Source organism: Podarcis pityusensis (genome assembly GCF_964106645.2).
Source record: "Podarcis pityusensis genome assembly, chromosome: 9".
Classification (NCBI taxonomy): Eukaryota; Metazoa; Chordata; class Lepidosauria; order Squamata; family Lacertidae; genus Podarcis; species Podarcis pityusensis.
The window spans coordinates 54,118,938-54,145,682 of record NC_138034.1 but is presented as its reverse complement, the minus strand read 5'-3'; the positions used below and the strand labels follow the sequence as shown (position 1 = coordinate 54,145,682).

Here is a 26,745-nt window from a genome sequence, read left to right as displayed (position 1 = left end):
TTGAATTTATATACCGCCCTATACCTGGAGGTCTGATTGCCTTCCCTTATAGCCAAAAAAAGGCTGAACTGACCTCTCAACCAAGGAAAGGCTCGACCCTACTTTCACCACAAGAATGTAAATAATCTGATGAAAAAAGAAGCGGGAGGCCTAGTTAAATGGAAACAAGTTATATACACAGGAAAAAGAAGATGTCTTAGAATTGGGAGCCTAGGTAGGAAACCAATTGCCCATCCCTACAGTAAAAGTGGCCATTCAACCAGACCTATGAATGCTTAATCCAAGCCCCAGGGTGGTGGTTAAGAGTGCTGAGATTAAGACCTGGGAGATCGGTGTCCAAATGTTCATGGGCAGTGCTATTTTTCTAGAAAAAGAGGTTCTGGGACCCTCGTACCTACGGGACCGCCTCTCCTGGTATGTCCCACAGAGGAACTTACGGTCTTCAAACAAAAACATCTTGAAGGTCCCAGGCCACAGAGAAGTTAGGCTGGCCTCAACTAGAGCCAGGGCTTTTTCGGCTGTGGCTCCAATCTGGTGGAATGCTCTGTCACAAGAGACTAGGGCCCTGCGGGACTTGACATCTTACCGCAGGGCCTTCAAGACAGAGCTGTTCCACCAGGCCTTTGGCCAGGGCACAGCCTGACTTCCTCCTTTGGCAATCTTCACAGAACTCTAGCCCAATGGTTGCCATCAATTTGATTTGAATTAATTTTATAATGAAATGATTTTAGAAAGTTGTATTATTTTATTGTTGTTAGCCGCCCTGAGCCTGGCTTCAGCTAGGGAGGGTGGGATATAAATAAAATTTATTAGTAGTAGTAGTAGTAGTAGTAGTAGTAGTATTCTGGAACTCACCATGGGCACCTCCCTTGTTCTCTTACAATGGCAATGTTGCCCACCTGAGTGGTGCCGGAACTGAGTTCTGGTGAGTTCCAGCGAGAAAAAAAGCCCTTCTCATTCGGCCACGAAGCTCATGGAGTGACTCTGGGCCAATCACATGCTCTCATCATAACTTACCTTAAAGGGCTGTTGGGCGTATAAAATGAAGAGGGGAAGAACTAGGCGCACCCTACCTTGAATGAATGATAGAAAAAGAAGCAGTTCTCCAGTTATATCTGCTCCCCCAGCGTTATCAACCTGCACTAGCAATCCCACTGACAAAACTGATGGAACAATGTACACTAGGATAGAAAAAAAGAATAGGTGGCTCATACTTCCTTTGTTAGGGACGCAGGTGGCGCTGTGGGTTAAACCACAGAGCCTGGGGCTTGCCAATCAGAAGGTCGGCGGTTCGAATCCCCGCAACGGGGTGAGCTCCCGTCGCTCGGTCCCTGCTCCTGCCAACTTAGCAGTTCAAAAGCACGTCAAAGTGCAAGTAGATAAATAGGTACCGCTCTGGCGGGAAGGTAAATGGCGTTTCCGTGCGCTGCTCTGGTTCGCCAGAAGCAGCTTAGTCATGCTGGCCACATGACCCGGAAGCTGTACGCTGGCTCCCTCGGCCAGTAAAGCAAGATGAGCGCCGCAGCCCCAGAGTCGTTCACAACTGGACCTAATGGTCAGGGGTCCCTTTACCTTTACCTTACTTCCTTTGTTGCTGCTTACTCTGCACAGGGAGACATTCGTTCTCCTAACTGATGGACAGAACCATACATCTATACATCTTCCCTTTTGTACCTCCTCCTCCAACTTCATGAGAGACAACAAAGCAGCAACAAAGGAACTAAGAATTATTTGTCCTCCCTCCACTTTCTAATCTAAACCTTATACAGTGATAAATTTGTCCTCCCCTTTCTTACTGTGTGATGGCCCAAACTCATCACAGCTAAGACTTAAAAGCATGGCACAAGACAATACAAATGTGGTGCCTGGTTTGGAACATTTTGAATTAAAAAACCAAAAAACAGTGCAGTTCAGCATTTGCCAGACAGCACAGAGGAGGACACAGACAACCAGAACAACATTCGAGTGGGAAAAGAACGTGACAGAGTCACCACAAAGTTAAATTCCTCGCCAATGACGTGTTCAAATGCTATAAGTAACTTAAAGCATGTTAAAATATTGGTGCTTAAGCAGCCTCTTTGTCCCACCCTCCCCCTACCAAAAAGTTCTGTGCACTTAAAAAAAGGAAAGTCTATCATGCTTCGATTCTGAATCTGGAAAAATATACTACAGGGTGTCTTAAAATAAGGCAGCCATTCAAAAGACTTAACACAAACCGAAGTCTGCTCCTAAATTCTTCCATTCCTCACAAGGCTGGAACATCTACACCAATATGCTTGGAATCTGTCAAAAGGTTCAGTAACTAGATGCACAGGGGATTCTTCTATCCAAACCTAATTAGCATAGTTTGAGAAAACAGCTCAATGAGAACCTCATTCAGAAATTTGTATGTTAATTCCTTCCCGAAGGAAACAGCAATTGCTGTAGAAGGAAGATGATGGGCTGTATATAGACACTGACTGATTATCCAAAGAGCATCTACCAAAATATTTTAGAAACTAACAAAATGAAAGCAAACACCCTGCCACTCAGATTTCAGTTCATAGCATCTGGGCAGCTTTAACATACATAATACTGCACAGAAAGGAATCTACTGTCAGACCCAAAGGTAAGCAGTGTTGCTGACTTTACAATGGTAGTGGTATGTTCCACTAGTTTTTATTTTATAAATAACTGTTGAGAATAATGGCTGCAAAAGATTGAGGAAGAAAGCAGTGACTGAGGCCAGTTTCAATGTCTCTAAAGGGCTCTAAAATGGTGTGTTGTCCATTTGGGGGGACAAATGCTTGTTTCATGGGCCCTTACTCCCAAGAACCCAACTTTTAATATTTTTTCAGTGACCCTGGTGACTGTGATGTAGACCTTTGGCAAGCAACAAGCCTTCCTGCAGGATGTAAGCATGGGTTGCTCCAATCAGCTGGATAGCAATGTCTAGTATGCCTCACTTCAGAGGAGCCAAGCTGGCAAGCTTCTCCTTGCCCTATCCTTTCCCACAGAAGAAGCCAGCAGGAGTCTTCCTTGGCTACTGTTTGGCAGAGGGACCCTACACAACTCTGTCCTAAAGTGGCGAAACCATCCGCCTTTCCAACAGGAAAGTCCAGGAGGTAGCTGCCTCAGATGAAGCACATACTGTTTTTGGCTGGGCTGTTGACACCACCACCACCACAATCTAGATCTCTGTAATTAACACCATAGGGTGGCATCCTACGGATCTGCACCAAAATACTAAAGAAAAAATACGAACCTACAGACCAACAGTGGAGGTTTATGGGGCTTGATCTCGGGTTAAATGTGTAAAAGTTTGCATCCACAGAAATGCAGGATTATGCCTCACACTGAGTCAGACCATTCAAGAATACAACGACAGGCTGCATCTCTCCAGGATTTCAGATGGGATTCTCTCCCAGCCCAATCTGGAGTTCAGGGAGATAGGGAGATAGATAGATAGACAGATAGATAGATAGATAGATAGATAGATAGTGTGTGTCTTTGCTTCTCAAGTTGTACTGTGTTATTTTATGCACTGTAACTTGTTATTTTTATTTATTATAGTTTAGAAAATATTTATTGCAATTAAGAATGAATTTTCGTTTATTTGCTGATATTTAATTTTATTTTATTGTAATCCCAATGGATTACTGAATATTACTTTATTTGATATAAGTTGTTCATTTCAAAGTTATGTTTTCATTATGACATTTCTGTATCGGATCAGATTGTTGTAAGTTGTGCGATCTTCGCTGTTTCTATAGTAATAGAAGACTTCTATAGTAAATCTTTGCAAAAAAAAAAAAGTGCTAGGATAAGCTATAATGATGAGGATCAGATTGGACACTTAAAACTGGTTCTGAACCCCCATTGTAACTGCAAAAACAAGATGGATATGAATCACAGTTAACACAAGTCCCAGTCACAGCCAGATCGGTGTCATTAAAAGAACTTTGGAGCACGCAGATCCAAGCACAGCTGAGATTCATGCATTAGCGATTTACACATTTACTCTTCAGTGCTTGCAGATATGCAAGTATCTTGCTTTTAGTGTGTCTACAAAAGATGTCAGTGAGCTCCGGAGAACAAATATCCCTCAGGCTTTACAGACAAGGAACCCGTTTAGTTAACAACAAAGTCGAATCATTTTATTGCTAGATTCTATGTCTATTTTGAAATTAATACTACTTTCTTTACTTCATAACGCCTAATGGCCAAAGTCTATTAGTAAGCGGCCTTAAAGATATTGTCTGCTATTTTGCAGAAATACATAGTCATCGGCAAAAGTTTTAGAAACAAAGTGTTTGTTTTTTAATGTAATAAAAGGACTTCATTTGCACAGTCGTTTTTCACATGGGGCATATGTTTTATTTGTGAACACTACAAGTCTATTTTTAAATGTTTATATTTTAAAGTATATAGCCAGAAAGCCTGTGGGCAAGACAGATATAAGAGACTGCATCTAAATATGTGGTGTGCCTTGTTTTAAAACAAAAAATATAGTTTTAGTTAAAGAGTGTTTCCAATCAAACTGCTAGGAATGAGCATTCTGTTAAAAGCCACATAATATTAAAAGCTCCTTCGTCGTCGTCTGCTTTGAAAGTATAAGAACAAGCATAGAGGCAAGTCGTTTTAGGAAGCATTTTAGCAAATTATTAAAGCATTTTTCTTTTACACTTTATGAAGTTGTTCCAAACGTGGGAATCAAGTCGTGTTGTGTGACTACTGCAGAGTCTACTATCCTGACTGCCATAAATGTGACACACACAAGGCACAATCAGCGTACATACTTGCATTTCACCCTTAGCCCAAGATGCAAACACCAGCAGCATCTCAACGCTACTTGAGCTGAGAAGCTTGACTTGTGCACGGGCACAAAATACATTTCAGGACATTAAACCGTGACTACATGAAAAGGCTAAACATCCAAGTAATTTATAGCATTAGTAAATCTAATGCTCCTGGTACATACAGATACAACTTTTAAAACATCGCTTTAGATTGAAAACAGAGGCAAGAACCTCATCTCTTAGGAGTCACATACAGCTCAGTGAAAAATGCGGTGTTTGGAAGCCCTCTAGTGGTGAAGCTTGTGCTTTTTTCGAAGTGTTTTTTAATAATAACTTTCATTAAAGATGTCTTAGTTTACAAAAAGAATTACGTGCATTGTCTCTTTTTTCAAGTTTTGTTTTCTACAGCTCAGTTTCATTTGTTGTGAGGCGTTAGTGTTGCATGCAGTATAAGGCTGGGAAGAAAAAAGGGGAGAAGAGTTGGAGGGTGGGGAAGGTACATAGGGAAGGGTAACAATGCTTCTATTCTTCTACTTAGTGTATGTGTTTCCAAGTTTCTTTTAAAATGTATCTTAACATAGTCATTTGTTCCACATTTCACTGCGATTGTTGGACTTACCAATGCATTTATCACTAGTCAGAAAATGCAAAACCACCCCATCATAAAAAGATAGTATTCTATTATCTACATAGCTGCAATGCTATGTGTAATGTTATTTTAATGTATTTTTAATCTTTGCTGGAAGCCACCCAGAGTGGCTGGGGAAACCCAGCCAGATGGACGGGGTACAAATAATAAAATAATTATTATTCATTTTAATGAGCTGTTAGGTCAATATTGATTCATTATTCAGGACTAGGAACCAAAAGATGTTTATTGCACCCTCTAAAACTGAATGCAGCAACACGAGGTAACTTCTTTTTAACAGCTATCCAGAACCTAACAAAATTCTAACACTGCCTGAATCAAGTGCATATCCACAGGAAGATTACAGAATGAACATTGCAGAGGTAACTCAAATAATGAACTTAGCTGTACTATAGGACATGCACAACGTTGCATGAACAAAGCCGTAGATTTAATTAAATCAATCTCCTTTGGGCTCCTTTGAAAGGAAGGGGGATATAAATTGAACTAAATAATTGCAAAGGATTTGTTCTGTAGCAAGGATGTTGCCTGCCCCTTAACAGCCATGTACATTTCACATTGCCAACTGTTTCCAAAAGAAGTCAAAGGCCACAATACAGAAATGCTTAAAACCACTAGTATCAGTCTGTGTTGGATTACAGCCAGAATGATCTGATTCTGTTTGGTCACATGAGTAAAACATTTTGTGTCTCGGGGCATAAATATTTTAACTTCTGTTGCAATGCAGAATTTTTTCCTGGTTTGACTGCTCTTTGTGAGCCATGGTTTCTTACTTTAAGGCTATAGCTCAGGGATAAAGCATCTACTTAGCATGTTGAATGTCCCAAACTCAATTCCTAGCATCCCCAGAAAGAACTGGGAATGTCCCATGTTCCTATAAACAGGGAGGCAGCATCTGAAAGTTTCCAATTTTCTGCATTCTGGTGTCCCAATGTACCATTGATTGGAAGGTGTCGCTGAACTTGAATTCCCAGCAAGCATGGCCAATAGCACCCATAATATTTGCTTATTTTCATCTCTGGTAATGCAAGGCTTTGAATTATTTTACCATTTGAATGACAACCTGTTTATGGAGGGTTTTGAAAAGGCTCCAAGAGAAGTAGTTTCCAACTATTTCACTTGAATGCACACAGCTCAGCACAAGCCGTTTTGGACAGCTGGCTGGGTGAGGAATCTGCTGGAGCTCTATATGTGGATGGAGCCAGGTGAACAATGCTCATTTGAAAAATGGCGAGTTCCAGGATGCTACATCCTAGGAGGTATATCAATTACAGAGAGACCATATTTCACCCAAGTCTGACATAACAGCAATGAAAAATATTATGAGACACTTTACCTAACCATTTATTTTGAGTAACATAACTAAGGAAAAGCACGTTTATAACTCAACTGAGAACATTTGTTGGAGCATACTTTCAAAACTGACTGCTTTCTCTCCTTTGGGTCCAATACTTGCTGGGGAGTTTAAAACATGTCATCTTCTTCCCATTGCAATAAGAGGAAGAAAATGGAACATGTGCAGTCTCTAAGCGGAACTATCATGGCCGCACAGGTCAAAACCCATTTTAAGAAGCACAAAGGAAAGAACAGGGAGTCTTTCATACTGGCACATTGGTTCTCTAGCTGAAATGGTGCGAAATGAAACTTATTTCAATAAAAATGAACTGTGGCATCAGCAGAAACCTGACTCAGCGGCATCAAATGGAAGTGCTAATACAAGTATACAACAAAATAAACTGGATTACTAATGGTACTAGGAATACCAGCAGTTTGAGAGTTTAGGTGAATTCACTGACTTGGGGTGGGGGGGGTTAATTCTTAAATGCCTTTGAAATTCTTCTGTAAGTTTTAGGAACATAACCTGCAAGTTGCCCATCTAGTCCAACACCCTGTTTAGGATGCCATGGGAAGTCCACAACTAGCGACCGAGTGCAATCACACTCCCACCTTCTGAGTTTTCCAGCAACTGATATTTGGAAGCATACCACTTCCAACAGTGGAGGTAAGATAGCTTTCACAGTAGTAACATACCAGGGGGTTTGCCCTCTCTTACTGAGGAAGTTATCTAGGTGGTGGTTATAGCTTATACATAAACTGCAAAAAGTTGAAAAGTAATCAGTGTTTACTGTTGGATCTCCATTGGGTACCCAATGGGAGCCTCCACATGGATCAGCCAAACACATTTAAGCTATGTTTTAGCAGACATATACAAGCCCAAATTGCTTTCTCCTTTCCGTGATAAGGATCTCACAGAGCTCCATGACTTACAAAATAAAAAAGTGATTCTGCTAATGTGCATTAATGTAGCAGAAACATACAAAAAAGGACAGCAACATGCCTTTCTTTTCTTTTCATTCACTCACAGTGAAAACAAAACGAGAACAAAAAACAGGTAGTTCATTTCCATTTAAGACAGAGGGGCAAGGGAGTTTCCAAAAATAAGAGCGCTGCCGTAAAGTCTCTCTTTATTGATGCTCTGTGTATTCATTCCCCAATTCTCTTCATTCAAGCAATTCCACTATGATCTCTGCACCACTAACAGCTGGAAGCCCATGGTAGCAGCTACAACCTGCCTTTTGGGAATTGCCATTTCAGAACAGAACAACTTTTCCTCTTGCATAGCTCTTGGCTGTTCGTTTATTACAGACACTTTAATACAGGCACTCCTCCTCCACCCTCAAATGATCCAATTACAAGAAGGGCAAGTCAGCCCAGTAACAATAATACCAAAAAAGCTGCAGTTCGCATATTATACCATTTATTCATGAAGTAACTGCAGTTATCCCTTCATAAGCCGAATGTGTAAGATCATCACTTCTTACCATGGCAGACCAACAATAGCTTTGCTCAAGCACTAAATGCAAAAGCAGCTCTCGGTTTTGCTGTCCTTTTTCCTGTCACATTGAAAAGACTGAAATATTTGAAGTCATGCGGGTGAAGTACTGTTTGTTCACCGATGCAAGATATAGATTGCTGGGTATCACCCAATAGAATTAGACCCGCTGCATTGGTTTTAGGGGTTTTACACTCGAGTGTGACTAATGTTGCATTTCACCAGATTCAACTACCCCATTCCACTAGCAGAAGTCAGTGCAAGGACCTCTGCTACCACATCAGGGCTTCCCCCATCCCTCCACCAAACCCTTTTTAAGAGTGGGAAGAACCCCCCAAGCAAAGCACATGAGGGAGGAAAGTGGGGATCACTCCACTGGGCAAGTAAAAATGCTTGCACTGACAATATTCTTAGCAGTATTATGAATTCCACCCTCAAACAGGGATATCAGCAAGCAACGAAACTTAACTTAATTAATGGTGCAAGTTTGCACTGAGCAGATCTGCAGAAGCCTGCATATTAATAAAACCACACTTCTGAAGAGAGGGACACATTTTACATGTTCTTGGAAAATACACAGGAGTTGCCACTCCATTGGAAGTTTTTAAATCGATGAATCTAACCAAGTCAGGGACCAAATGTTGCACCTCCTACTTCTCAATAAGCCCGCTTACATGTGCAGTGAATATTAAGCTGGCAACTTCACAAGATGTTTACAAGTCAGCACTACAAGACTCCATACCCTCTCTTGCAGAAGTTCCACAACTTGCTGAATGCAGTCATTGACATCACAGGAATCTGTTTTGAGTACCAGCTCAGGGGCTTCAGGTTTCTCATACTCTGAGTCAATACCAGTAAAACCTGAGTGGGGGGAGAAAAACAGAACATAGGACAAGGCTGCTTTTCAGATGGGTCTTCTAGTCTCCTGCTGTAATATGTTATTCCAGCTACTTATCTGAAAAGCTTGCTTGCATCTAACATTCCTGGTCTTTTCTGGTCCATCCCAAAATAATTACTGAACAGTAACTAAAAGGGTCCTTCTGTCTCACTGTAAATCTTCTTGTGGACAAAGACAATGTCATAAGCACATTTTTGAACAGGGAATATGAGTTACAAGTAAAGCTTGTGGAGGCTGATACATCAGTAATTTCAAATTTTATTTCTCTTCTGGGCAATGTTTGTGTGCATATATATATATTGCTTATATATATGCTTAGACAGCATATCTTGTTGGGCATGAGCAGTTTGAGAGAAGGTACTGGATTTTAAAAAGCAGCTTTGTATCCAGAGTAAACAATAGCCAGAGTAATCAATAATTTTGCTCTCAGGGAGAATGAGTAACAGTTACGACAGCTAAGTATGGTTCCATTTGGATTCTTTGCAGTGTTACTGGGTTGTGTATATATGCTTAGACATAGCATATGAGACCACCACTTTTCTGATGCTAAGCAGGTCTGTGTCTGGTCAGCACCTAGGTAGGTGACCACTTGGGAACTACATTTATGCCACTTTGGGCTCCATGTTTTTAAGAAAAGGCAAGATATCAAAGTAAGAAAATAATTAAATGGGTGCTCTTCTGTACCCTAGTATTACAGAGAGCAGATGGCTTGCATTATATTTTATTTGTCATTAGCTCATTCGTACAGTAGGCAATAGCCCAACAGCCCCAGTTGGGACACCATAAAAGAACTTTGGCATGAAAGCTCACCTTTAATTTCTCCAGCACGAGCTTTTTTGTAGAGGCCTTTCACATCTCTCTGCTCACAAACGTACAATGGAGCATCCACAAATACTTCAAAGAAAGGCAGGCTTGCCACTTCGTGAATTTGCCTTGCATTGTTACGGTCCTGAGAAGTAACAAAGAGAAAAGCAATGGCAGAAATAAAACTTTCCACCACATCACACGCTAAACAACGACCCAGTGAAATGCAAGTCACGGTTAACACAAAAAGGCTTCCTTGTAACCTTGGTTATCAGTATCAATAACAAATACAAATCTTCACTGTAGAGTGTAGTATCAGTTTGAAGTGGGCTTTCAAACCATGTTTAAGAGAAAACCTAGTTTGTGCTGATGCACATGGAAGGTGGTGAATCTGACTCCCAATTTACAAAACCACAATTTTCAGGGAACCAGTGCTATGTCTACATGAGGGTATCATGTCATAAGGGGGAGGGGAATGAAACACAAGGCATTGCAAAGTCTCATGATTAGACACAGTGGCTGCTTACGTATCAAGCTAACTGAAAATGTTATCAAATGTTGTATCTGCTTGAATGACTGCTGGTCTTCAGAGCACACCAAACGAGTAATTAATTTAGACTTGCACAGTAGGTAGCATTTTTATATGCCCAGCATAAACATATGTTTGTCACACTTGCCATGGTGAGCATCCCACCCCTTTGGGGTGGATGTGATGAGTCCCAGCCTACTCCTAAACATGAAGCTGGGATGGGAGAGAGATGAGAGATAGAGAGACAGTGAGGATCAGAAGAGGTTGAATTGTACTTCTGACGTTTTCCAAGCGCTGGTTTGCACATAATGTTAGACCACTATGTGAATGAGCCTCAGAGAGCCAGAAAAAAGCACCCAGTTCACATGTGGGTTGGGGTTGGAAATCTTCTGAGTTTATTTTCAAAGGATCTCAGCTTAATGTTAAGTGTGAAACAGGAAAACTGGTATTTTAAAAAAGTTTTTCAAAAAAAAAAAGTTTAAAAAGCCTGCTTTGTAATTCATGGTTTGAAAATGACTTGTTTAGAAAGTAACACAGGCTTGTTTTGTTACTGAATATATGGTATGTTCTTTCTAAAAAGCCAATTTTCTCCTTGCTAATTATGTTTTAAAAATTCTGCCTTACTAAGTCTAAGGCTATGTTTTGAAATACAATGAAAACTTGCTTCAGATTTCTCTTGCACCATTTCCAAGCCTATGCAAGGTGTTGCCAGCTTCCCTTCCACAGTATTACCTTTGTGTTTAACTACCTGCCTAACCATTTGCAGGTCCACCTGCCCCAAGCCTTCTAAATAAACAAGTAGTTTACAAAAATTAAAAAATGTGACTTAAGGGGAAGCTAACCCCCTTAATCCTGGCAGTACCTACTAAGGTGTTAGCCAGTTTTGCCTGGAGTGAGAGAGGGAGCGTTAAGCAAAGTGGAAAGGAGTTGCCAATTTTGCTGTTCTGATGTGATTCTCACTTAGGAGGCTATGAACCTAGTACCCTGGGTGCTTCTAGCTACACCCTCTGGTTAGCTCAACTGACACATCTGCAAATAAATTGCACCACAGGTCTTCCTTTCCATAGCAGTAGTTCCCAGCTCGTGATCTGTGGGTCCCGGGGGGGTCTGCTTAACCCACCCATGATGCCATTTACACCAATAAAACGACCATAGAGATATTAAAATTTTCAAAAGTAGGGGGTTCATGGCTTGGCTTTTCAAAAACAGGAAGTCTGCAGTTTATTGTGTTCTATAGCATTAAAAAAGTAAAGGGACCCCTGACCATTAAGTCCAGTTGCAGACGACTCTGGTGTTGCGCGCTTATCTCGCTCTATAGGCCGAAGGAGCCGGCGTTTGTCTACAGACAGCTTCTGGGTCATATGGCCAGCATGACTAAGCCGCTTCTGGCGAACCAGAGCAGCGCACGGAAACGCCGTTTATATTCCTGCCGGAGTGGTACCTATTTATCTACTTGCACTTTGACGTGCTTTCGAACTGCTAGGTTGGCAGGAGCAGGGACCAAACAACGGGAGCTCACCCCGCTGCGAGGATTCGAAACGCCGACCTTCCATTAGGCAAGCCCTAGGCTCAGTGGTTTAGACCACAGCGCCACTGAGTCTAATTTCAGTTGTTTTTAATTTATAGTAACCTGAATCTACTGGACAGGAAACAAAGGCTGTACACCAAGCTTGTCCTCACCGTGGCCTCTCAAACACCCCTTAGAGGGAATTTCATAAACCCCTTCAGATGAGCATATAACGCCCACTGAAAAAACACAATTTCTGATGTGTGTAAGGGGCTCCTAAATCTCAGCCAAAATTTAACACATTCAACAAAGGAAGGATTATCTGACCATATTCTTGAAATAGTTAACACCGCAGTGCAATTTCGGTGTAAAATGAGGACATGGGGTGCTCACCTGGGCATAAGGAGAAATAAAACTAGTGATGCACACCAAGCCAGCATCTGCAAACAACTTGGCAACCTCAGCAATCCGGCGGACATTTTCTTCCCTGTCTTCTGGTGAGAATCCTAGATTCTTATTAAGGCCTTGTCTGATGTTGTCACCATCCAGGGTATAGCATGGAATGCCATGGCACACTAGATATTCTTCCAGTGCCATGCTAACTGTGGTCTTCCCAGCTCCAGACAAACCTACATTAGTTTTAAAGAAAAAAATAACCCAAAAAAAACACAGGATCTTGTCAATAAAAGTCAATAGATGACTGACATTTAAAAATCATGCCTGGCTCATCATATTTAGGAGACTGGAAATGTAATATTAATCATGTTCACTCCAAAATAAACTACATGAATGGGATACACTTCCAAGTTTAGCATGCTTAGGACTCCGCCTATGGCCACACAACTCCTGCAGCTTTTAAGTATATGCCTGAAATTCGGGGGGGGGGGGACTGTGTTATGTGAATGCTTAACATTCACATAACATTCTTAAAATGTCGCACAAGGCCCCCTAAAATTTTACCCTCCCTCTTTCCATCTAGACAAATGGGTACTCATCTTGACACTCCCTACTTTTTCAGAGTTCATCAGCAAAATGTTCGCTCTTTAAGATAACATCAAGAAATCAGCTGCCTTGAAAAGCTGCGTATCTCCTACACAGGAAAAAAGCACACTGTGCAGGAAAATGTGAACAAACTGCATGTATCACCACATGGCAGAAATACTTGCATCCATTTCACTGCATAGGCACGTGCCAGTATGCCAGTGAGCAAAACTGCAAAAAATACATGCCTATGTGCTAATTTCATTTTTCCCTGTGTCAAACGGTTGGCCACATGGGAAATTCATAAGCTTCTTTCTAAATTTTCATTCTCTTAATGTAATTACCGTATTTTTCCATGTATAAGACTAGGGGTGTTTTTTATCAAAAAATTAGGTTTAAAATTGGGGCTTGTCTTATACACGGGTAGCGCTGAGGGGTGTTTTCTTAATCTGGAGTCCCCCAAAATAGGAGGCATCTTATACATGGGGGTGTTTTATACACAGAAAAGTACGGTAAGTCTTCTCTGTGTTCCCCAACTCTAGAATCTGTTGCTATGGTTTGAGAGGGAGCCCACCTCCCTAGGGAATTTCTTTTTTTATTTTATTTGTTGGAAAACACCCTGGGGTGCCCTGCAAGCCCCCGAAACTCTGAGCGTCCTCCGGTACGCGCAGCTCTGGAAAAGGCATCTCCCTTCTCTTCCAGTGCGCTTCTAACGACATACATCATAATGATAAATGCACACTAATCTTCTGGCATAACACAGCAAGAAGAGTGAGACACCGTAGAGCTAATCTACTATTTATTTACACACTATGTACAGACAAAAGCATAATGGTGTCCGTTCTCTCCAGCTCCGAGAGAACAAACAGAAAGAAATAAAAGGAAAAGTACAGTGTAATAGTACCCGCAGCAGAATAGATAAGACTGTCTTCCTTTCCCAGAGTCGTCCCAGATAGGCATGTAATTTACAACAATCCCATCTGCAGCATCGGAGGAGTGAAATTGCTAACAACCTTTCCTCCATGAGGCTCAAGGGGGTGTTAATGGTTCTCCTCCTCCTCATTTTATCCTCACAACCACCCTGTGAGATAGATTAGGCTGAGAGACAAGTGACTGGCCCAAGATCACTGAGTGAGCTTCATGGCTGAGTGGGGACTAGAACCCCTGTCTCCCAGGCATTAGCCCAACACTCTCTAACCACTATGCCACACCGGCTCTTCCGGACTGGATATGGTGCAAGAGCTACAGGTGGAGGGGGAAGATGGTGGAATTTCTGCCTCTCCAAGTGAAAGACTCTTCAATCCAAACTGTAATGTTTAAAATGTTCCCAAGCATATATATATAGGTCATATTGCTTCCCTAAAAAATGAGGGAGCCAACACTAACCCCAGCCTTCTGTGAAGATACGTTGGGATCATACAAACAAATGTTCAATGAAGACAGTGAAAGGGAATCTGTGTAAAGGTACAGTGGTACCTCAGGGTTAGAACTTAATTCATTCCGGAGGTCCGTTCTTAACCTGAAACTGTTCTTAACCTGAGGTACCACTTTAACTAATGGGGCCTCCCGCTGCGCAATTTCTGTTCTCATCCTGAGGTAAAGTTCTTAACCCGAGGTACTATTTCTGGGTTAGCGGAGTCTGTAACCCGAAGTGTTTGCAACCCAAGGTACCAGTGTAGTCAATTTGCAATTCTGGCTCCTGCAAGAGCTACTGCGAAAATATTTAGCTGGTACCTCCTGCCGCTGCCATCACTTTATAATGGCAAGAGAGCAAACAACACACTAAAACAGAGCAAACTTATGGGCAGCAATACTGTACCTGTTAGCCAGACTGTGCAGCCCCGAAAGCCACTTCTGGTCCCTACTACCTGACCCCTCTTATTGCGGCTGACATGGTGGGCTTGGTAGGTGACATTGGTAGCTCTCTGCATTCCCTGAAAGAAATAAACAGGTAAAGTTCTTCAGTTCCTTAAATAATCAATTTTCGACAATCCAGGTAACATATTAAAGCGAACTGGCACAAACGAGAAATATTAACAGAATGCCGTGCGATCAAAAAATAAATAAATGTGGAGTTCTGTGACACTTTCCTCAAGGATGTAAAATAATGCAGCAGTATGTCAAAACTAGAAGATAATCCTCTTTGGGCTACTGGAGTTTCAAAATGCTTTTATGCTATTATCCATACACTTGTTGATATTGTCCATCGTTTCAGGGCACTTCACCATCACATTTTAGAACCACCGACACTGAACTCTAGGCTCAATTGAACAGGCATAAATTGCACAGAGATTTGAAAGCTTCTTCATGATTTCTAACAGGGCCACTAAAAAGGCACAAGATCCATTTCGATGCAAGGAAGGGACAACTAACCGTGTGGCCATGTTGGGATGGCTGCCTTCCACAGCTCCTTGTAGCAAAATTTGTTAAGACTAGTGTTTGCCACTTGATGTTGTTGGGACTGCAGCTGGCAGGGCCTGATGGGAGTTGTAGTCCAAAACATCTGGTGGGCATCCACCTGGCGAAGGCTGGTTAAGACTAAGAAGGGGACACAGGCAGTTCTGCCTTCCTCATAAGACACAGTATTGAAAAGCACACCAGAGTTTTGTAGCATCCCGGGACTGGGAGAGACCTATTTTGCACAACTTCCTGCTGATATGGGTTCTAAGAAAGGAGGGGAGTAAGCAGGCAGTTCAAAATTCAGCAGGATGGTCTCAGATCACTCAAGAATCTGGCAGCTACTGCTCCAAGGATGACAAACTTCAACTCTTCTGGCTACGAAGATACTACCATGACCCCCTTTAGTTGGCAAAATTAACTATCCAGCATCTAAACAGTGTCTGTATAGCCCTAGGTCAAAGTGATTCATATGTATTCTCTCACTATAATTCTTGCCAGCAACCTGGTATAGTAGGTAAGTGTTATTTCCATATAGCAGATATAGGGCTGAGGTTAGAGATAGGCAAGCTACAAATATTACCTAGCAAAAGCATGGCAGAGATTAGATTTAAACTGGGGAACTCCTGATTCATAGTTGTTCCCCACTACACACACCAACTTCCTTCTTGGGCTCCCCATGGCTTCTGCAATATTTGTCTTGCGGGTACTGCCCCGTGCTGCAGTCAAAAATCCATAGGTTAACTCCCAAATTAAAATTATGTGCACTTGGATTGGGCAGCTCTGAATGTCCTCTCATGCTTTTGCAATGCCAGCATTTAAACAATTTAACTTCTTGAAAACAGAGTGCAGCCTTATGCACTAACCACAAGACAAAAATAAGAAGCTACAGGCAAAATTTTAGTTTCTTTTTAAAGCCACTCTGGTCTCTACTACATTTAATTTGCCTACGATCTACTTTACCCCACTTGGGATTCTTCTGACAATGGAATTATACTAGTCTTTCAAAAGCGGAAGACATACAAACCTCAAGTTACTCAAATGACATTTCTCCTCTAGTCTATGCCTAACTAGAAAAAGCAGAAGGATCTGGAGGTCATCACAATTAAATACGTTATTACCTAACACAGTTCCACTACTTACCATTGTACACATCCATTTACACAGCCGCAACGGTTTTTCCCTCCTCTACACCAGCCATGTCCTAGACCTTCATTGACTAACAATGTGTTATGTAAGTTATTACACCACCTCCACTTCCAAGCTAAACCCACTTAGGAGGCCACGTCACAACAACATACTCACACAATTTTATCTTTGCAAGCACCCTGCAAGGTAGGCTATGTTAAGAGGTAGCAGCGGTCCAGTCACCCAACAGATTCCTAGCTGAATCTCTCCAACTGTTACTTGGAGGCTGAATCACTACACAAACAATGACCGATAAAGATGGCTTGTAAAGCCCTGCCCGTTTTCAACGGAGCAAGATTTGAAAGCTGTTTCACAGGACAAAATTGCGTTATCTAAACAAGCTTCCAGGGATAGACAACATGGTATTTTCCAGATGGCTTGGACTCCCAACTCCCATCAACCCTAGCCAGCGTGGCAATAACTCAGGAATCATGTGGGCTGCAGTTCACATCTGGAATGCACCAAATTGGCTACTCAGGTTTAGCCTGCTGCAACTTAGTGTGGGTTCCTTAAAATAGTTACCGTATTTTTCGCTCTATAAGACGCACCAGACCACAAGACGCACCTAGTTTTTGGAGGAGGAAAACAAGAAAAAAAAATTCTGAATCTCAGAAGCCAGAACAGCAAGAGGGATTGCTGCGCAGTGAAAGCAGCAATCCCTCTTGCTGTTCTGGCTTCTGGGATAGCTGTGCAGCCTGCATTCACTCCATAAGATGCACACACATTTCCCCTTACTTTTTAGGAGGGAAAAAGTGAGTCTTATAGAGCAAAAAATACGGTATTTCCCTTCTCTGCACCCTGGCATCCCCAGAGGGTCACAAAGAATACCACCTTACTTGGGCATCTAAGTAGAACCATTAGGAGAACAGCTGTTAGCTCCCACCATATTTGCTATATATTTATGTCTATTTTTGAATACAAAAATGGATGCCATTTTAACTCAAGATGGCAGACTGAACCTTTCAAAATTGCACGGATTTTAGCAACTGACTTCAAATAACTGCACTTTTTTCCTTTTGTTTCTTAAAATTCCTGCACAACACTGGATATGAGGCTGCTAGTTCGGAATACCGATAAATATGACTCTATGGTAGCCTGGCTAAAAGGCTGGAGATAAGAATGTGAATTCAGAATCCCCTTGGATCAAACTATACCAGTTGCACTATAACCAAGCAGAATATACAGAGCATGATAAAGATAGAATTAAAGTTTCTTCTAACTTCTGAACTATCAGCTTAGCTCAGTCGGTAAGCACGACTTAGGGTTGCGGGTTCAAGACCCATGTGGGGCAAAAAGGGGGTTGGACTAGATGACCCTCATGATCCCTTCCAATTCTACGATTCGATTATCTGCTGCAGCAACAGCTGAGCCTGGAACCAGAAGTCTCTCTCTCTATTCTCCTGGCAGATAAACAATGTAGACTTCATGGGGCCTCATCACCAGCTAACTCCAGCTGAAGTCCACTAGCACAGAACTTAGCTAAGCATTTCTAGATCTTGCCTGTGAAATTGACACAAGTAGCCTGAACTGCATCAGGATGGTGGCAGCAGAGAAGCAAAGGTCAACCTGGATTGCCCATTCAAGGAAGAGGAAATAATACTTGGGCCTTGGGCTGTAAGGAAAGGTCAACCCTAAAACATTTTCAGCATTTTTAAAATAACTTAACCCTAAGCATCCCAACTTTCCATGGCACCTGCATCAACAAAGAACAGTTGACAATCACGACGCAAGAAACTCTGCTGACACTGCCCTAAAAAGTGGGGAATAACTGTCACATATACAACACATACCAAATATACAATAGGCCTACAATTTCTAAGTTTCCTGCTGGCTGCTGACTTCTTAACATACAGGCACTGTGAACCTACAAAGGTAATCTTACCTCCAAACAGCAACAGCAGTTTAACAAATTAGGCACTGTGGTCAAAAACATTTAACTAAAATCTTGCACTAACTGCTGATATAGGAACTTCCTTTGAGAAGCAAAAGTATGAGATTATCTCCACAGCAACAAGAAAAGCGAGCAGATAATCTTCATGTTTTGCTTTCCTGGACATAGGAACCATCATGATAGCAAACTGAAGTGTTAAAATACAGGGGATATAATAGTTTGCTTAAACAAAAACTGGAGAAGGTCCAGAAACTCAGTTGGCTATGCCTGCTTGCCAACTTCATGGAATACTTACCTGGCTTGCCAAGCAGCAAGAAGGAACAGTTCTCTGGTCATAAATACCCCATTCCTTTTCTCTCTCTTTTTTTAAAAAAAGCCTCTTCTTGCTCAGCTTTGTTTTGGGGGTTTTTCAAGTTTGGTAAGAATTGATAGAAACAGTCCATATTGAAACACAGAGAAATGGTCATTAGCTTCCTAGAAAAGGTAAGAAATTCCAATACCACAAGGAGAGGTAGATTTTCCACATTGGAAAGCCTTCTGTTTTGGTCCTGGGAAGAACCGGAGAATGTAATTTGAGTGAAATATCCTATTTGCATCCTTGTGGAGAACAAGAAATGATCTTCTCTCAGTGATGTATGTATTTGAAGAAATTTGGTCATGACTGAAAAAACCTAATTAGTCAAAAAGGACTTGCAATCAGTCTTCTGCTATATCGATTGCATATATATTATTTGAGAACACTATAGTATATTTGCATATTTTAGGTTCTATTATTGTCTATGCACTGTTATATCCAGTCAGACTATTGGCCCATTTAGCTCAGTGTTGTCTATGCTGATTGGCTGTGGCTTTCCAGGGTTTCAGGCAACTGCTATTCCCAGGAGATACCAGGAACCTTCTGCATGAGAGTCAGATGTTCTGTTACTGAGCTACAGTTCTTCCCTAATAGGGTTTATATTTTTTTAGTATACCACAGACCAGATGTGAAAGTATGACACTAACATTTTGAGAGAAGTGGGTGAGGAAGGCTGGAAAAAAAATCCACCTCTGCAACACCACCCACCTAATCTATTCGCTGTAATCTGGACAGAACTCCAGTAAAAATTTGGAACAGGCAATGCAGATACTTGCAGAAGATATAAAAATCGCTAAGCAATTGTTATGTTCTATTTGGAACCTTGCTACTGGCAGCTTTTGTACCAATCCAACGTCAAGGCCAATTAAACACCCCCTTCCTTGTTTTACTGAAGCTAAACTGAACAGAAATTATCCCCGCTAACGTCACCTGCCCAGGTTCAGAGCATTTAAACAAACCAGAACCACACATTTATCAAGAGAAGCATGATACAAGGTTAGGCAAGGTTGTGCGTACTGAAGAAATATGCAAAACTCCACTTTTACCCCAAAAACACATGCCTGCAATCCTATGCTGGGGGAAGAGAGGGAAATGGCTTCTCTGCTCCAAACTGTCCCACACTTAAAATTGTTGAGAGGATTCCCTACATACAGCAGCCTTTAAGGCTGGGTATATGCATCTGCCTTTAACAGGTAGTTCTGCGTCTTAGAAAACAGAAGGGAAACAGTTGGAATATCCCCACCTCCCAGCCCTATAAATACCAAAAAAGAAATTAGTCCAAACTAAAAAAAAAAATTAAAGAGAGGGAAGAATAATCATGTCTTGATTTAGGAAGCATTTATGCAAATTTTTACTGAGCTGCTTTGAAAGTTGTGCCTCGGAATGTCAGTAACGTCCTTTTCAGAATTAGCACCCTGAACTTTCACGATGTCTGATGGGATAGAATGCTGACTTACTAGGTTTCTGGGCTGAAATCTAGCTTTGTTGGCTTTTCTCAAGCTAACTTATCTGCTGTCCATGATTGTGCTGGGTTTACTCAGCAACAGGGTGCTCTACCGCTGAGTACCAAAGTGCTTGGCAGCTAATTATCTATAGTCGTCTTACCTATAGCAGTCATGCATTACTAAAAAGGAGCGGTGCTATTTATATTGATGTTCTACAAAGTTACTGAGTAGCATGATAAAGTTACACTGGATACCCTTTAGTGTGGTATGTGCACAACCAACCGTGTTCCTAGGAACCCTGCTAATTTCATTTTCAAAGCTTACCAGGGAGTCCTCAGTGACAACATTGTTAAGTAGCAGTGAGACTGTCAATAAGAGTATGGCTTCTATTACTGATCTGGTCCTACAGGGCACAGCCAGAGAAGAGTGTTGGGTCAGGTGTCTTCCATAAGTAACATTTAAAAAACACTTATGCAACCTTGAAGACTAACAAATTGTGGTCTCTGGCTCAAGGAAGCCATATTACCAGGTACATGAAGTGGTCAAAGTAAATAAATAAGCTTATGAACTCACACATGTATGCACACACCCCTAGTGCAGAAAGAAAGAGAGGTGGAATTATTACTTTACAAGAAGGATGAGAAATCATAACAAGCTGTTATGATAGCCACACTTTGATTATCTGAAACTTTGAATAAAGGGCAATCCATTACCATAAAAACATAAAACCAGTCCTCTTGGATCAGATCAAAGGTCCAGCCTCCTGTTGGTGCATCTTCTGGTGCTGCGCTGCCCCACAGATCAGCTGATTCGCAGGGCAGGGCAGCATCAAAAGAGACATGTCTTTTGGTGCACCACTAACCAGCTAACTAGTGCAGCATCACCAGACAGCCAGATGGAAATGTTGGCAACCAGACATCTCTCCCCTTGCTTGCGAAAGGCCAGTTGCCTGTCGTGCAATGCGACTGGTGCCGGGTGAGTTTTGAACGCTGGGTGGAATAATTTGTTTCACTTGAGCTAAGAAAATTTACTTTTAAAAAAAAATTACAGGCACAGGGGCAGAACCAAGATGTGACTTAGAGTAGGGGTGGGGAACTGAAGGGTGAAGCAGACCCCTGCAGAAAGCAAGACCAAACCCTCCGCTCATTAGCTGGTTGCTGTTCTGCCAACATGCTTCCTGCGGATGAAGTAGAACCCTCCCCCATGGGTCCACTTTGATAGGTGGGCAGAGCTACCCAACTATCAGTCTCCTGATGTCAACTAAGGGTGCTGCTGCCCTCTGGTCAACGTTGGCATGGCGGGGGGTGAAATAAAGATCTGGCACCCCACCCTGAGCGTAGAGCCTCTGATTTCATGGTTTGTCACATGACAAACTATGAGATGTAACTGTGGCTTGATCTTCATTTAGAGCTCATGGTTTGTCTGTAGGAGACAAATGACGAGTCTGGTTTCAAAGGTACGGTAAGTCAAACCATGTCTCTGCCACAGATTGCAAGACAGTAGCAGGACCAGGGGAGGCGAGAAGTGGTCATGAACTTCTCTCTAGGAACCCACATGCTTATACTAAGTCCGTTCCCCAACACAGCACCCTTAGAGTCTTTTCCTAGACCCCACAAAGCCTCCGTCCAAATGCCCCCTTGGTCATGAGGTGATGGAAGTAGTTAACATTTTCTCCCTCAAAAAGTACATGGAGCTGAAGGAAAAGTTGCAAGAGTGGCATTCTTTCCCACTTCCTCTGTGAATTATTTTGGGCTTTTCAAGGCTCAGGTCAATTCCGCTGGGTTCGCGTTTTACCCAGATCCCTTGAAAAAGTGAAGCACGTGCACAGTCTCTGTTTCTGCCTTTTGGAGGGATGGAAACTGATCTGGTCAGGGGATGGGGAGAAAAGTGACCAGAAGGAGTGGAACTGACCAGTGGCGGAGCTTCATGCTTTGGCACCGGGGGGGGGGAGAGAAGGGGGCAGGGCTGGCGTGTGTCCTGGGGCGAGGGGCAGCCGCAATGGCACCCTGCCAGGAGCAGTGCACTCCCCCCGCACTCCTCTTCCTCTGCCAGTGGCACTGGCAGCACACAGGCCTGAAAAGGTTGGCAACCCCTGTGCTAAGCCATGATTTGGCTAAGGGTTATGTAAACTAAGAGCACTCCAGCTGTTCTTCTGGGCTACACATTTTCATCAGGAACACTTTTCCTTTTAGCTAAAGTGCCACTACAGGAGGCATACCAGAAGAAGCTATGGAACTCAAGCGGGGATCTGAGGTTAGTGTGATTCAACGCTCATTTCAGACTTCTTTCTGGCCTTAGAATCAGAGTTGGAATGCAGGAATATGCAGATGTCCCAAACAGGGATCGAACCTGCAAACTTGGCCTTACCAGCGCCACACTCTAACCAACTGAAGGCAGACCATCAAGGAATTCTAACCACCAATAACATGCTCTCTGCATCACCTTAACTGCCCAACCCCACCCTCCTTGATAGCCCTTTAGAAAGGGATATAGCAGAGTAGAAGAGCATCTATTTTGCAAGGAGGTCGCAGGTTCAATCCTCAGCATCTCCAGAAAGGGATGGGGAAAACTTCCCCATCTGAAACCCTGGAGAGTTGTTGCCAGTCAGTGTAGACAATACTGAGGCAGATGGACCACTGGCTTGGTGGTATCGGGCAGTTCCTATGTTCACATGGCTAGATTCTGGGTCTCACAATGAATGTTCATCACACATCACAAGACTAGTCTTTTTTCTAAAGCATAATCTTTGAGATGAAGTAGGTAAAGGACACCTTTTAAATTTCTTCTTCCATTTGAAAAGTATCATGATAAAGCTTTCAGAATCATGCATTAAGAAAGCAACATAGCTCTCCCCCCCCCCCCAATAATTACAGCTATTAATTATGCCATCAAAACCCACCACCTCTTTTCTAGCAAAGGCCTCTTTCCACCACTGCCCCCAGTAGTTTCCTAGCCTTTGGCCAGCACTGTAAATTGACCTGTTGGCACCTTTGCAATTAAAACCCAAGTTTGTTCATGCCTCCTTCCACAGTGCTCTCATTCAACAGGCAACCCACAAAGAACTTCAGTGTTGGGGCTGCCCAAGATTTATGAATGCTCACATTGTACTCTTGAGATCCCACTCCTTTCCTCCTCCAATAGACATGAAGAAAAAGGAGGAAAAGAGGGGGGGGGTGATGCTGAATGAGGTTACATGCTCCTCTGCATCACAGTTATGCTTGCCACCCACAACTTTTAAAGCAAACACGGCACTATAAGGCCACTCTTAGCAACGGAGAACTGGCATATTTAACTTCATTCATAAAGACAGGCTATACCAGAGACATTTGCAGCGAGGAGAGCGAAGAGATGAATTGCCTTCCTCTCTTTTTCCCTCCCTCAGAGCAAAAAAAATAAAATAAAAATGCAGACACGTCAGTGGAATCTATTGAAATGCGATCCTCCCGCCGAGCGAGGAAGGCTTCGTATCCCAAGCAGCCTGCGTTATTTCCTCCACCCACTTCCCAAGCCTGCCCCATCTTGTGCAAACGCAAAGAGAGAGGCGCTGCAAGCCACTGCGCTCGCCTCACTCGAGCCTCCGGCAGCCAGCAGCAAAAACCACCACGCCAAAAGGTTGCTCAAGTAAAGCCGCATCCCGGCAGGGAGGCATCCCTCTCCCCCCTTCCTCTTTTCTCTTTGGACTGTTTTCTTCCTTGGGAAGGGGCCACCTTCCTCTCACCAGGTGTGCTATTTTGCCAAACTGCAGCTAGCTTCAAAAAGGAAAAAAAAAACAGACTTACCCAACTCTGCACTTTGTTGCTCAGCTTGACTTTTTTGCAGTGGCTCGCGGGCAAATCCATTTGCAAGAGAGCCCGGGACGCCGGGGATGTTGGCAGAAGAGGAGGAGGAGGAGGAGATGCGGGGACAGAAAAAGGAAGGGCGAGCGCAGAGGCAAGGCGCGCGCGCTGAGAGCTAGGATTCGGCGCGGGGCCTGAAGGCGAGGAGATAGGGGAGGGAGCGAGAGAGAGAGAGGAGGCGAGGCGGGAGGGGAGGGGAAGATGCTGCTGCTGCTGCTGCTTGCTCGGAGATGCCGGCTTGGCGCTGGGAGACTCTTGCGCGCGCGCCTGCGCCTGCCTGGTAAAACGGAGACGGGTGGAGTAGGTGGGGCGCGAGCCAGGGAGGAGAAGGGACCGAAAGGGGAGGAGCGAGAATCAGGCGGCCGGGCGGAGTGAGAAAGAGAGAGAGAGCTCTGGCCACGCGCACGGCGGCGCGCTCCCGGTTTCCTCCCAGGACACGCGCGCGGGCGGGCGCGCAACCCTTGACTGCCACGCCGCACAGCGCTTGCCTCTCCGCGCGCGCTCGCCTTGTCAGACGAGGGCGGGGGCGGGAAATGCGCGAGGCGAGGGAGGGCGGCGTCTAAGACGGCTCCGGCCTATGAAAGGGAAGGAGGAGCAGCAGCAGCGGCAGCGGCAGCGGATGGGGCCCAGTGCTTCCGGGTTTGCCCCTCTAGCCTGGCCGGCGCTGCTCTCTCTTGCCTGCTGCTGTTTGTGGTGGAGGAGGAAGGAGAGGCGGAGGTGGGAGGAAGGCAGCTGAGCATCCTCGGTTGCATTTATATAGCCCACCAAACTGCGGAAGGCAGTGGAAGACAGGAGTGCCAAATCCCACCCTTACAGTTCTTAATTTGTTGTTGTTTAGTCATGTCCGACTCTTCGTGACCCCATGGACCAAAGCACGCCAGGCACTCCTGTCTTCCACTGCCTCCCGCAGTTTGGTCAAACTCATGCTGGTAGCTTCGAGAACACTGTCCAACCATCTCGTCCTCTGTCGTCCCCTTCTCCTAGTGCCCTCAGTCTTTCCCAACATCAGGGTCTTTTCCAGGGAGTCTTCTCTTCTCATGAGGTGGCCAAAGTATTGGAGCCTCAGCTTCAGGATCTGTCCTTCCAGTGAGCACTCAGGGCTGATTTCCTTCAGAATGGATAGGTTTGATCTTCTTGCAATCCATGGGGCTCTCAAGAGTCTCCTCCAGCACCATAATTCAAAAGCATCAATTCTTCGGTGATCAGCCTTCTTGATGGTCCCGCTCTCACTTCCATACATCACTACTGGGAAAACCATGGCTTTAACTATACGGACCTTTGTTGGCAAGGTGATGTCTCTGCTTTTTAAGATGCTGTCTAGGTTTGTCATTGCTTCAGAGAAGCTATGAGCTATGCCGTGCAGGTCATAGTGGAGAGTTTTGACCAAACATCTTCCTGGAGCAGGAACCGGCACGCCACTCCAGTATCCCTGTCAAGAAAACTCCATGGACAAAGACAACAGTTCTTAATAGCCTTCAAAATATAATTTGCATTGCCCCCACACACACGCACCCCCCCACACACACCGCTAGACAGTAGTGGACCATGCAATGCAGGGAGGTGGGGTCAGTTGGAGCACAGCTGCTCCCTGGGAGGTTGAGCAGGCTCACGCAGTGCCGGATTTACTGAAATACTTTATTGTCACTTGAACAACTTGTATACAGTGAGATTACACAAGCACCTGCCCCCACTCACCTTTCTTAGTCTTAATTCCCCTCCTTTACTGACGCACACCCACCAAACCCGAAAGCCAGTTGCCCTGTTGTTATCTTTTCATTCAGGAGCCTAAGAACCCACGGATAGAAGCTGTTCTATACCCTGTTGGTGCGACTAATCATGCTTCTATATCTTCTGCCCGAGGGCAGGAGATCAAGAAAGTGCCGGCCAGGGTGTGAATCATCCCTGAGAATTTTCCTCATTCTCCTGAGGCAAAGTTCTTCCGCGATGTCATCCAACGGATTCACGGGACAGCCCATAATATATTGTGCTGTATTCACCACCCTCTGTAGGCACTTCCTATCAGCTGATGTCAAACCAGCGTACCACACCATGCTGCAGTATGAAAGGACACTTTCTATTGTGGACCGGTAGAAGGAGATCATCAAATGTTGATTGACATCGTTCTTTCACAGTACTCTGAGGAGTATAAACTAAACAAGCTATAGCTTAGGGCCCCACTCTCTTGGAGGCCCCAAATTTTTTTAAGAAAAAACCAAAACGATGTACATTTCCAAAATACAAGATAAAAAATAATAAAACAGTAACAGTGGCAAATGGCTTTAGATACCTATTAGGTCTATAAATTACCGTATAGCATATATTCAACACAAAAATTGGTTATTGACAAAGGACAGCTGGACATATAAAGGGCCCCATTACCTTCAGTAGCTTAGGGCCTCATCAAACCTAAATCCGGCCCTGCGCACCACTCCCCGCATCTCCGGTCAGTTGTACCACAGCTGCTCTCGGGGAGGTTGAGTGGGCTGAGCATGGTGTGGTGCAAATGCATCAGCACGTCCCATTGTTGAAGCACTTTCAGAGATATGTACCGTATTTTTCGCTCTATAGGACGCACCAGACGATAAGACGCACCTAGTTTTGGGGGGAGGAAAGCAAGAAAAAAAATATTCTGAATCCCAGAAGCCAGAACAGCA

At 43.6% G+C, this 26,745-nt stretch overlaps 1 protein-coding gene across 1 annotated transcript in view; it reads right to left on the bottom strand.

Moving 5' to 3' along the window:
* Nucleotides 1-24,588, bottom strand: part of PAPSS1 (3'-phosphoadenosine 5'-phosphosulfate synthase 1) — a 48,593-nt gene extending 24,005 nt beyond the window's left edge. Inside the window, exons 1-5 of the mRNA XM_081020310.1 lie at nucleotides 24,035-24,588; nucleotides 14,799-14,913; nucleotides 12,392-12,627; nucleotides 9,969-10,107; nucleotides 9,003-9,121 (exon numbers count right to left, since the gene is read on the bottom strand). Coding sequence (XP_080876436.1) covers nucleotides 9,003-9,121; nucleotides 9,969-10,107; nucleotides 12,392-12,627; nucleotides 14,799-14,913; nucleotides 24,035-24,094 — 669 coding nt within the window. The 5' untranslated portion in view covers nucleotides 24,095-24,588. The remainder of the gene's footprint in view (nucleotides 1-9,002; nucleotides 9,122-9,968; nucleotides 10,108-12,391; nucleotides 12,628-14,798; nucleotides 14,914-24,034) is intronic.
* Nucleotides 24,589-26,745: the final 2,157 nt, after the last annotated feature.